Below are 12864 nucleotides of genomic sequence, written 5' to 3' on the forward strand. Positions count from 1 at the left end.
TGAGGTCAGATTAAATTAAACATAAAATTATCAGTGTAAAGGAACCATCGACCACAGTGTTATGTTAGCTAATAATAGAGGTTATGCCAAGACCTTCAGCCCACACCAGAGACCAAGAGATCTGGCAAAGCTTGGTCAGACTGTGAGCCTATATTTTGTAGAAGAGGGAGGAGAGCAAGAAAAGCTAACTGCAGTTACTTGGAAGGGTCCCTGTGAACAGGCAGTGGGAGAGCTCCTGGGTTCACCTAGGTGGAGCTCAGGCTGAGGGGCAGGGAGCAGAGACCACAGAGAGGTGCAGGATGGCCCTCACCCAGTGCCTCCTGGCGCCAGCTGAGACAAAAACGAACATCCAGCTGCGCGGTGACTGTCCTTGCCAGCGGCTTGGGAATCCATAGATATCAAACGTGGGTAGTAGTGCCCTCTAGCTTGGTAAGCACTGTTTTTACAAGTATGGTAATTAATTTGGAATTTTAGTTGAATTCTATTAAGCAAGAAATCATTTTGTATTTGACTCTATAGCCCTCCCTTTCCTTAGTATGTCTGAAGTGTAATTTTTTTCATCATTTGGTGAAGTGACTGGGGGTGACTGCCCCTCTAGGTGAAAGGCAGGCTGTCGTGAAGTACTTTTACAGAGACAAGCAAACAATTCCGTGGTGTATACTAGGGGACTTAGAAAGTTTATGGGAAAATGGATTTAAAAGATAAATTTACTTTTGGTGCATTGAAATTTTGAAATCTATTCATAGTTTTTTCATACTATGAATTTCCCATGAACTTTTTGAAGACCCCCTGGTATCCCTGTGTTTTCTCAGACACTGGAAGCAGTTACCTCTGTCCCTTAGCCCAGCAGCGCCATTTACGGGACTCAGAACATTCACAGGGCCCCCAAGCTAGAGAAATGCGAAATTTGTCTTTGCTGTGGGAACTCTACAGTCTCGAGGCATGACTTCGGGATTTGGTTTCTGACTTAGATGTACGGATGCAGACATGGTGTGGACCATTACCATCCTTGTGGGGTTTTCTGTTTTGTTTGGTTTTTCTTTCATTTTCTGTTATTAGTATTTGTAGGTCACTCATGTTCAGCATTATTTTCTCCTTTTCTTTTCTCCTGCCATTTTCTTTTTCCCTTATCTATTGTTCAGGTTCCTAGGATAACCAGTGTATGGCCCAGGACGCCTTTCCGACCACTTTTTTCTACCATACAAGCAGCTTCTCTGCTCAGCTCTCATCCTTTTGAAGCAGCCATGGTTGGGGTAGCAGGGGCTATGTATTATCTGTGTGAGAGAGCTTTTACCAGCAGGTGGAAATCCTCAAAGGTTGGCCTCTTTCTGCTGGTTCTGGGAATTATTTTACTCTCTATCTCTTTGACAGTGATACTTCAGCTATTGCATTCTGCGAGAATTAACAGCTTAGATGGGCACTTTGCTTCTGATTGTTGATTCCAATCTTGTGTAGGATGTATAGATCTCGCTATGATCTCAGTTGAGAGGGAAATGACTTTGAAAGGACAACAAACTCAAAATGCAGCATCAGATTAGATGTCCCATGGGTGTTTGTCCCTTTGAGTGACCTCGTTGTCATCAGGGTGGTGCAGGAGGTCCTCTTGAGAGCCAGGGCATGCTTTCGTCTGGGCCTCCCCTGCCATCAGAAGAGTGATCACTCACTCATTCAGCTGACAGAGTAGCTCCTGCCATGTAACCAAGCTCTGGGGGCCACGTGCCCAGAGGATGGCCTCCTGGGGCCAGAAAACTGTCTGTTCCCAGCATCTGTCATAAAGCTGCCTATGGTGGTCAGGGTGTTGCTTCTCTGGGAGGAGAAAATTTAATCTTTCTTTTTATTGATGTGGTTATTTAAAATAATTGTGTATTTTCTTTTTAGAGATCTTTGCACAGAATAATATATTTTACTTCTATTTGAACCTTCACATTTTCTGAGTGAAATGGAAAGCCCTGGGACCACATTGAAGCCCCTCTGGTCCAGTGTGGCTCTCAGGGTCCCTAACAGATGACCCAGCAGCAGCTTCTGTGTTACTCATCCTCATGACCCATCTTGGTATAGAAAGGAGTCCAGATGCAAATGAAATTGTCATGAAATATGGGGCCAGTCTCTGACCTTTTTCCCATTTTAGACCTGCCCTTTGGACAGCACCTGGTCAGGTGCAGGGGTGCGCCTTTTAACCCTGTCAGTCCTACTGTGACACCTGATGACCTGCCGCATTTTGTTATGGATCCTCCCCAAATAGAGGTGTGGTATCTACACACCAAGGCCACATTCTACTTCAGACCAACAAAGGATTCACTTTGAGTTTTAAGGCTTAATTAAACTTAATAGTTTTTATTTAAATTTGCCTCCCTTTCGTTTATTAGAAACTCTTGCCCTATATGCAAGACTCCCCCACCATCAGAATCCTGCGTCTCTGTATCTTTCAGAGTGCTATAGATCCACAAGAACAGCTGAAGTTTAGTTTGGCTTTGGGGATGTTGAATTAATCTTTTTGTCATTTGAGGGGGAAAAGCTAATCCATAGCAACTGTTTGTCATTTTTTTCATGTTGCATTAAAGTTTTGTTGTCCTTGGGAAAGCTCTAGAATTAAAACATTAGCATTTGACCTGATGGAAATTATTTTACTAACCCAAAGTATGTTTGAAATTTAAAAAATATATATATAGGAATATAACACCCCATAAATTTGTACAGTTGAAATAATTTTTAGAACTTCAAAACACACTAAAACTGAATTTTTTCAATTTCAGTTTAGTAAATTTTAATGTGGAAAAAGAATAAGAAAACAAAAACCCAGGATCTCTTATTGCATCGTCTGAAGCACTGGATTTGCATATTGTTCAAAGCAGGAAGTTGGAGAAAGTATGCTTAACTAAGGGCTTCTGTGATTTGAGGCTGAAGAGGGGAGCTCAGGTTGTCAGGTTGATTATGTGTGCTAGTAAATCCCCACAAATAAAGAACAATTATTGCCTCCCTGAGATGTTTACCAACCCAGGTATCCCAGTAGCAAAATTACTGAAACTGGCACTATATGATACCTTCCTGGCAAGCACAAGAACAAGTCTGTTTACCTGGTTATTTGCTAGATAACAAATCCAGTAGCAAATATCTGGTTATTTGCTAGATGCATACACTGTTTTATTGCAGCTTAGCAGTTTTATCACATAGTTAGGCCATCAGAAAATGTGTCATAATCACATCCATCACTGATAAATAAAAATGATCCTAGGAAAACTGCTTCTGAAGCATGTGAAAGCGGAGCTGTCATTCAGCCACCACTCCTTCCTTAGTACTCAGTTGCCATTTTTGTTGTTTTTAAAGATTTATTTATATGAAAGGCAGAGTTATAGAGAGACAGCATCCATCTGCTGGTTCACTCCCCAAATGGCCACAACAGCCAGGGCTTGGCCAGGCTGAAGCCTGGAGCCTGGAACTCCATCCAGGTCTCCCCAAGCATTTAGGCCATCTTCAACTGCTTTTTAGGCACATTAGCAGGGAACTGGATCAGATGTGGAGCAGGCGGGACTCGAACTGGCACTCATGAGATGCTGGCATTGCATGCAGCAGCTTAACCCACTGCACCACAACGCTAGCCCCAGTACTTAGTTTTAATGGCCTAACCTTCAGAGAGGCAGTTCATTGTTCCCCCTTGACACTACTCTCTTTTCTCAGGATGGAGCAAAACAGAGCAGACACTGAACGTGCCAATTTAATCCTCTCGTCTTTGAAAGCTGTTCCCATTGAAAGAGGATATTGTGTGATGGGTGATTTTTTTTTTAATGAGTATTTTGGGAATCTTAGAGCAAATTCTGTAACCTTTCAGAACAAACCATCCCCTGCCCTCCAAATACTAAAAAGCTCTTGTATTACAAATATGGTTGTAGGATTTTTTTTCCCAAAGCATGTTTAAGCAAATTTAATGTTCCTTAAGTTAGCTTAAAGAGAGATGACTTTGTATTGATTTTCAGTAAAAAGCAGTTTTTCAAACTAGATTTTTTAGTAAATGCTAATGTTTGCCAAATTTGCAACCTAGATTTTTGGTTTTTTTCTGACTGAAAGACAGAACTGAATGTTAAAACTCCATAAACTGTCTACATTCACAGTCATGTGCTTTCCCATTTGGCTTGTTTGCGTCTAGTCCCGAATGCCTGTGAGCAATGCTATTGTGTGTGGGGGGGAGTGAATTATATTGTGTTTGTGCTGAGAACATTCAGTTTCAGTGTCACTGCACCACAATGGCCCCTTGAAGCCTGGCAGGGTCCAAATGCACAAGACTGTTCTGTCTTTCTCTTAGATCCTCCAATCAAGTGTGGCCGGATGGGGAGCGGATGGGCCTGAGGCTCTTACTCAGTGGGATCAGTTACATCAACATCTTTTGCAGCTGTTTTTAGAGAAGCCATTAACATAAGACAGCCAATATAAATATTTATTATTAAATTCTTGTGAGTTTCTCCACAGCTTCCCAATGCTGACTACACATTCAGCAGTTGTTGAAGTAACAGCAGAAATTCAGGGAGCTGCAGGCAGCCTGCAGAGATTGCCTTAGGCTACAAATCTTTCCCATAGCCTTTCCAGGAAGACTTTTTAAAGGGTGCTGATGTAACTGATCACTAAATAATGCTTGTCGGTATACGTTACTAACCACCTTCTTTGGGCTATTCTGGGTACCACAAACTAGTTTTTAAAACAGGGCCAGAATTGTAGATTTACTGTTCTATCTATTAAAATATAGTATACAATAGAATACCAAGTAATATCTTTGCATAATCGTAGGAGAAAAACTTAAATAACTTGGTTTAGAGCAACAAAAATTTTTGAAGATATCAAGAATAGATACATAGCTTTGCTTAATGGAATAGAGTTACTTGAGGCAAAGTATTTGAACAAACACGAGGAACTTCATTTATTGGAAATTTCGAAAGGCTGCAGATCCACATGGTCCCCAGAAGTTTTCTGCCTTCAGTAGCTTCAGTGTGATTACAAATGATGTGGTCCCCAGAGGGAGCCAGCTCTAGCCCAGTGATCATGGGAAACCTCTTTTCTTTGAATCTACTAACCAAGTGAGCCGAAGGGAAATTCTGCAGTTCCACAGTGGGGGCGGGAGTGTCTTACTCATGTGGCATTTTGAATTTCAGGAGGAATTCTGCTATCCAGTGGAATGCCTCGCTCTCACTGTGGAGGAAGTGATGCATATTCGGCAGGTCCTGGTGAAGGCAGAGCTGGAGAAATACCAACAGTATAAAGATGTCTACACCGCCCTGAAAAAAGGAAAGGTAGAGCCGTTTAACCTTAACCGAGCAGCATGCTAGAAGAATGGCCAGTCCCAGATGTGCGCTCATAGCCAGAAGGGACAGGGCATGAGGGGATCTTAGGAAGGAAGATGTTCGGAGTCTGAGATGGTTATTCCAGTTCCACCTCACTCACAAGAGGTTTATTTTTTTCCCTGACTCTAGAGATCAAAATCTGTGGAAGGTTAAAAAATAACATAAAAATAATAGTATTTATTTGTAAAACTGTGTATTTAGTCATTTTTTTTAATCCATTTTATTTATTTGAGAGACAAGAGAGACAGCTCTCTCATGTACTGGTTCAGTCCCCAAATGCCTGCAATAGACAGGCTGGGTCAGGCCAAAGCCAGGAGCCAAAATACAATCCTGGTTCCCCACCCAGCTACTTGAGCCTTCATTACTGCCGACAGCATATTCATGGTGGGAAGTTAGAGGCAGAAACAGAGCCAGGCTCTCCAGCGTGGAATGTGGGCATCTTAACCAGTATACCAGATACGGGTCCCAGTCATCGTACTTTTAAAAGCTCTCCAATGAAACTCTATTTGAGCAACAGAGAAGGATTTTTTCAAAACCTCCTCACATCAGTGAGATGCTTGAGAGGTTGGCCTTTTATTACCTTTTGAAATAGAATTATCATCACATACCTAGGCAGATATCAAAACAGGATTCCTGAGTTCCACAGAGTATCCGTGTGAAGCCTGCTTAGACACAGGGAGGTAGGAGATCAGCTCTTTCCCATGCTTCTTTTCTCCTTTTAACTTTGTATTTTTTAGCTCTGCTTTTGTTGCCGAACCAGGAGGTTTTCCTTCTTCACTTGGTCTTACACCTGTCAGTTCTGTAAGAGGTAAGGTGCTTTGTAATTGGTGAAAAGATCAACTGTAAAAGAAAGCAGAACCAGTGACTTCCATTGTTTCATCATTTTTCTACCCAAGAATAATGTTAGAAATGAACTATTCTTTTGTAATATCTTGTACTACCCTTGCAGGTTAGGAGGAATATTGATTTCCTTAAAAATCTGGGTCAATTATTTGGTATTGAACCTGGAAAATGCTTCTCTGCATGTTGTTTTTTTTTTTTACATAACCAAGATTTAATACTATGTCATGTTTAAACAGAGAAAAAAAGTGACTCATGTGATCCCAGTATAGACCCCAAAAAAAAATTCCAGATAGAAATTGATTTTCTGTCAGAGTTAGATTTTACACATTAACAGCCTTTTTGGCAATCCACAGTTGCATCAGTTTGTTACATTCTGGTAAGAATCAGAGAGTTTTTGCAATTTATTATGGAAATTCACAACCATGCAGCCATTCCACTCCATCAGTATCCATTGTATCATACCAAGTAATACTTGTGATTCTGTACACAGGCCCGTGTGCTCACAGTGTTGCAAAAAGGTAAGCTGAGCTTAGTTAAACTATAACTATGCTAATTTTAATGACTGCCTCTTTAACAGTACTGCTCATTCTCAGTTTTATTTGGGATAATAGATGCGGCTGCCCTCCAAGCCATACTCCACACTTCCTATCTTTTCATTGGGACCTTCAGCCTTGCAAAGAGGGGAAAGTTGTGTGAGGTCAGAAAAGACCTCCACTGGCCACCATCGGCCACTCCGGAGCATCACCAGGTGAGAGAGTAGCTTGAACCTTCCCAGCCCCCTGTGTAAAAGATGCTGCACCTTTCCAGCACTAACTCAGGGTTTTGTTGTTGTTATTGGTCTATTGGTTTTAATACAGTTTTAAACTTGCATATAAATTTCTAAAACATCCCAAAGGTAACTTTTCAAGGGATAATGGCTAGCTACTTGAAGGATACTTTAATCATACAGTGTGTATTTTTTTCTGCTTTACAAATAACTGTTTTGTATAAACATTGTATTTATAACACTTTGTTTTCAGTGGAGTTGAAAACCTGCATGCAACAGTCTAATCCTTCTTTCCTCTTCCCTAGTTTTGAAAGAAAATCTCTTTACTCCTGTGTTTACAATGGTTTGCAATAGCTTTGACTTCCTTTATTGTTATAGAAGCAGAAATATAGCTTTATACCAACAGCTGACAATTTAGAAGAAAAACAAGTTGCTGAGTGTCAATTCCTTCACCTTTAGTGCAGGGTAAGGTTGGTGTGGGTCCTAAAGAAGGTGGAAGAAGGCAGTGGGTGAGCTCAGGCACCTGGAAGCGCCGAGGGGCTCACAGCGATCTGGACGGTGGGTTGAGGAAGCTGTGTCCCAGATGCCTGCCCCCTGCTCGGACGCCTGTCCTCTGAGACAGCTCAGCCCCTGACAGCCTCAGGGGAGCTGTGCTCCATGGGCTCAGGGCATGTGCCTGACAGCTCTTGTTCTTTTCTGTACTTACTCTGAACCCACTATTTGCCACTCAGCATATTCTTATTTTGTTTAATTAAAATAATAAAGGAGTAGATAATTCTTAGTTGTCTCAAACACTGCAGAAAACTTTATTATGATATTGGTCTCCTTCATTCTAACTCTCTGGAATCCAAGTAACCAGTTATCCAAATACAGAGACTAGTTGGGGAAGGGGAGGCATATTAGATCAATATACAAATGACAAGAAGACTGGTCAGACTGTATCAAGATTAACATCTGTTTACTTCAATTTCTATCATCTGACCCACCGTCTAGGTCAATTACTGCCCATTGCTGGAGACGTAGGTACACTGGATCCCTAGGTAACCCTAACGAACCTTCAATCCTTCTGAATCCTCAATAGTTGATTAGCGACATGTACTTTAGCTCATTATAGTTGTTAGAATGCACAGCCTACAGCTGTATGCAAAGCAGGTGAATACCCTGTCTTCCAAAAAGCTCTGGAAGGGAAAAAATTCTCAATATTATTTTATAGTAAAACAACTTTTCTGCTTTCTTTGCTGAAAAAAATATTTGAACCTTGTCTCCAGTAAAAAAATTCCTCTTTGGGAAAACATGACATGATGAAACCACTCATCTGTTCCCTAATGTTTGGGCAGCAGACTGACTTTTTCAATACGTATTTTCTTAGTATTGCAGTGAAAGTGTAAGTAACCATGCTGGGTGTGTTGGGGGGTTTTATTCCAGGTTCTCCTCAAAATCTAAGTCTGTGGACAGATCAGATGAAGAACTGCAGTTTCCCAAGGAGCTGATGGAGGACTGGAGCACGATGGAAGTGTGTGTAGACTGCAAAAAGTTCATTTCTGAAATCATCAGCTCCAGCCGGCGCAGCCTGGTACTGGCCAACAAAAGAGCCCGGTTGAAAAGGAAAACCCAGTCTTTCTACATGTCTTCACCGGGCCCCTCCGAGTACTGCCCTTCCGAGAGGACCATCAACGAGATCTGAGCCTGTGCCTTGCAGTCACTCTGTGTCCAGGCTGGCATGCGTGTGTGAGAACACTGACCCAGACCAGCGCTGCTTCCCGCGGTTTTATTTAACAGGCTTGAATTTGCATTAGATCAGATTTTTGCTGCATCACATTGTTCCACAGACTGAATGCTGTGTTCGTATCGATTGATGCGATGTGACAGGTCAGCCAATTGCTCGTTTGCACTGAGAGAGGACAAGAGTTTGAAACTTGCTTTTGTGAGTGTGTGGCTTTGGAAGCCTGAAACCTTTTCCTTGGCTCAGTTCCTTATTCGTCTTCAAATTATTTCCTGACTAAGGCAAAAAGCTTCTCACGTGAGAAATCAGTGTGACAGAGGTGTCGATGTTAGCACAGTTCTAAGCAGTAAGTCATATTGGCATTTCCACATGACAGTGTTCCTATCTCATGTACATAACAGCCCAGAGCCTGCCCTGCGCCAGGCACTTGCAGGCGGACCTGGCTCTGTGTCACCTCGCAGCACAAAACCTACCAGACACTGCTGATACCACCCAGCTGATTTTTAGATCATTGTTGTCCTGAGACAAAAACTGCATCAGGGGCTTTGCACCTGCATCCTAGTGCAAGACATCGCAATAAGCTGTGCCCCCACGAGGACGGCCGGTTCCTCTGAGCAGCCGTTGTTGGTCTGGTGTTCTGGTCCAGTGTCTCCTGAGTGGGTGACGCTTTCATTCCCTATCATGGATGTGTAATAATGGGTACCAGTAATTTGATAAAGAAGCTCTAGGAATTAAGTTTAGTGGGAATTTCAGGACAAGGGAAAGCTACAAACGTGTTGAACTGTTGAGTGTATTTTGGTTAACTGTGGGAAGGGCTGGGACAGCACAGGGTGCCAGAAGGAAGGCACTCATACATTTTCAGCATTTTTCACAACTTTATAGTACAGCCGTCATGACTAAATTCAGCCACAATTTGGTACCTAAGGCCTCAAACTGAAATTTATTTTTATAAATGAATTTTAAAAGAAAAATATATCTAGTTCCTTTAAAACCTCCAAAATAATTAACCTGCTGACAGCAACATTTTTGGATGCTTTTTGCAACTAGTTCTCCTTAGAAGTGACTCAAATGAGTAGGTTGGGTTTTTGATGAAGGTAGCTTGGAGGGCAGCTTTGTGTATCTGAAGTTTCTCAGTTTCTTTGGCCCATCCCACGTGCTTTATCATTGTGGTGTGCCTGGAATGACCAACCAATTCAAGTTGCCATTGATGTTGGGAAAATTGGATGGTGCACATACACAATTTCTTGAAAGGTACAAAACACAAATGCAATCAACACTGTGACAGCACCATTTAACAAAAGGCATGGCTGTCACATTTCATAATACATCAAAATATAGGAACATTTCTGTACTAAGTTAACAATAATACCTCAGAACTGCTCCACTAGTAATTTTTAATGGATTGAAATTTTAAAATTAGTAAATGGCTTTAAATTACGTAATGAAATAAACTTTAACAGTTGACTAAAGTAATGCATGTTAACAGTCCCGTCTGTATTTGCATGTGAACGTGGGCCACCAGGGAACCCTTCCTGACAATGTAAGCTCAATTAAGTTTGTATTATTTTTAAAGGCTCTTGTTAAAGGGCCTTAAAAGTTATACCAGGGGAATATCATGTATAAAATTTTCCATGAGACCATCTGAACTCAATACTGCAGTTAGGTGGAAGCCATCTCCTCTGATGGCCAGAGGCTTGACCTTCCTCAGTGGTCCAGGAGAGGAAGTGGTAGTCTGTGGTACGTAAACCTGCACCTGGGGCAGTGTGCGTTTTAAATTGAAGAAGCTGAGCCACCTGAATGAGAATTTTGTTCATATTCACAAAGCAATATCTAGTCACTGCCTTCACCTCTTCGGGTTTATGATACGGTATAGGATGACTTGGGCATTGTGATTGCCTCTTCCCAGAGCATCGGAATGTGAATGCCAAAGCATGAACAAGGCTTGCCAGGGGCTTTAAGGAAATCAAGTGCAGGTGTGTCCATGTGAAACCATTTGCAGAAAGTAGCTAAGAAAAGGCCCAGGCACGGTTAATGTTGTAGAAGTTAAATTAGCATTATTTTGGGTGCCAAAACAAATGTTTGGATTTAACCCTCTCTGAACCGTGAGGTGTGCCTGCTCCTCTGCACTCTTGAGTTAGCTGATTTCCCATGGAGTGATTCACTAGGAGTTATGGAGCTTGACTTTCAAATCCTTAGCCTAGTCTGATTTCAGGCAGAGCCTCCTTTTCTCATAAAATAACCTCCCATCATCGCAGTGTTTCTCTTTGTCCTGGTTTCCTGCTGCCCAGCTTTTACTCCTAATCCAACAACAAAAATATTGTTGTCTGGCTGGACTCAGTTGATGTCTGATGTGTGCGTATCTGAACCCATCCCTCCTCTCATCCAGCTCCCTCCCCGTGTGAGCACCAGTTCCTTTTGTCCCCTCCACCAAGAGTCACCGTGTCGGGAAACCTCTGCTTCCCTCCCCACGGCGTAACTTTTTATCAGTGTCAGAGTATATAAGAATATTTGTAAATACTGTAATATATTAATAATTGAAAGGCATTCATTCAGTGGACAATGGGAATTAACTCTCCCAAGGCAAGTGAAAATTGAATAATTTATATGTACATTGACTTAACATTGTCTTACTAGATTTTGAATCTTAAGCCTTTCAGGTTAAACTAAGAAGGTTGTTAACGTAGGAGTTTTTAAAATGTCTTATGTTTGAAGCGGTTATGTGATTATCACCATGAACTCAAACATGAAATTTTTAAGGCTTTTATTTTTCTAACTATATTAATAAATACAGGACTGGATTTTAGGTGTCATACGGAAACGTGAAAGTTTATCATGTTGTTGTGTGCTAAAGCAGACTAGTGAAGCATTTTGTACGTGCAAAACTGCTGAAGGACCGAGAAGAAACGTGTACTACTGACTGGCTCCCTGTCTGTGTCAGAGTCAGGCATTGTTGGCATTCAGGGTTACAGGATGGTACCAAGTGTTTTCCATTTTATTTTAAGGAAATTTATTTAGGGAAGAATAAAATGGCTTTCATCAGACCTCCTGTGTCGAGTGCCTCTGGTCAGGTGATGCTGTGTGCTTTGGTAACCAGCCGGGAGGAGTCACCCAGGGCGGAAGGCACGACACTCAGCAGCAGCCGCCGGGAGGCCATGTGAGAACCACTGTCCACAAGGACGGCCCTGGAAAAACAAACCCCGGAGCTCCCAGACAGCTGTGACTCCTCTCTCTAATCCTGGTAGGGTAGGAAATTAAAATTGTACGAAGAACACATGACATTTATTTGATTATGTAAGTCACATAATCAGAGACCAATTGTGTGTAGGTGAACCTTTTTAAAACAGCTTTATGGAGGTAAGCAACAACAAAAACCCTATCTTTTTAATGTGTATGATTTGATGAATTGGGGATGAAATTTTTATATATTCTTCTTAAACAGAATTTTCCCGGGGACATATTCCTAAAATATGAACTCAGGGAAGTTGTTCTCATATTAACTGAAACAGAGCAGAACACTGTCCCCATGCACACCGGAGACCTTGTGCGATACTGAGTGGGGTATTAATTCACTCACACGAGCTGTCCACTTAGCTGCCAGGCATTCACTGGTAGCTCCTTGCACTGAAGTTTGTGATGTATATATCTAGCTCATCTCATGCCCCAAGGGTCCGGAGACACAAAGCCTGAGGGCCCTGTAGGTGGGAAAGGCTCTGGGGAACTCTTAAAGACCCCAGTTCCCTGATGCCTCTGCGGACTGCACAGGTGTTACAGAACAACCTCCCGAACCTGGGTCTGCTTGCCTGGCACGCAGAAAACCAACTGACCCTGGGGTGATGGAAGAAAGCAGGTGTTCAGTGAGAAGCACAGAGCAAGGAGTCAGGCAGTCATCACTGAATTCCCTGGCTCCCCCAAAGAGTTAGGGATGAAGGTTCTTACAGATTGAAATTGGGACTGGGGCCAGCCAGCATTGTGGCAAAGCAGGTTTAAGCTGCTGCCAGCAACAGCAGCATCCTATAAGGGCCCAAGTTTGAGTCCCAGCTGCTCTGCTTCCAATCCAGCTCCCTGCTAATGCTCCTGGGAAAGCAGCAGAATATGGCCCAAGGACTTAGGCCCTGCACCCACGTGGGAGACCTGGACAGAATTCCAGGTTCCTGGTTTCAGCCTGGCCCAACCCCTACTGTTGGAACCCTTTGTGGAGTGAACCA

The 12864-nt window shown here is 42.4% G+C and overlaps 2 protein-coding genes across 3 annotated transcripts in view; one reads left to right on the forward strand and one right to left on the reverse strand.

The window, feature by feature from the left end:
* Window positions 1-11694, forward strand: part of SPIRE1 (spire type actin nucleation factor 1) — a 202850-nt gene extending 191156 nt beyond the window's left edge. Inside the window, exons 12-16 of one of the 2 annotated variants that reach the window (XM_062201330.1) lie at window positions 5139-5276; window positions 6065-6135; window positions 6661-6688; window positions 6782-6918; window positions 8362-11694. In XM_062201330.1, the coding sequence (XP_062057314.1) occupies window positions 5139-5276; window positions 6065-6135; window positions 6661-6688; window positions 6782-6918; window positions 8362-8620 (633 nt within the window). In that variant the 3' untranslated portion in view covers window positions 8621-11694. Of the gene's footprint in view, window positions 1-5138; window positions 5277-6064; window positions 6136-6660; window positions 6689-6763; window positions 6919-8361 lie in introns of both variants that reach the window. The other variant, XR_009866811.1, reaches the window with a different exon arrangement.
* The window catches only part of PRELID3A (PRELI domain containing 3A), a 33704-nt gene continuing 26820 nt past the window's right edge, over window positions 5981-12864 (reverse strand). The window contains exon 6 of the mRNA XM_062201336.1: window positions 5981-6167. Within this exon, the coding sequence (XP_062057320.1) occupies window positions 6102-6167 (66 nt within the window). The 3' untranslated portion in view covers window positions 5981-6101. The remainder of the gene's footprint in view (window positions 6168-12864) is intronic.

This window comes from Lepus europaeus, chromosome 9, assembly GCF_033115175.1.
Source record: "Lepus europaeus isolate LE1 chromosome 9, mLepTim1.pri, whole genome shotgun sequence".
NCBI classification, from domain to species: Eukaryota; Metazoa; Chordata; class Mammalia; order Lagomorpha; family Leporidae; genus Lepus; species Lepus europaeus.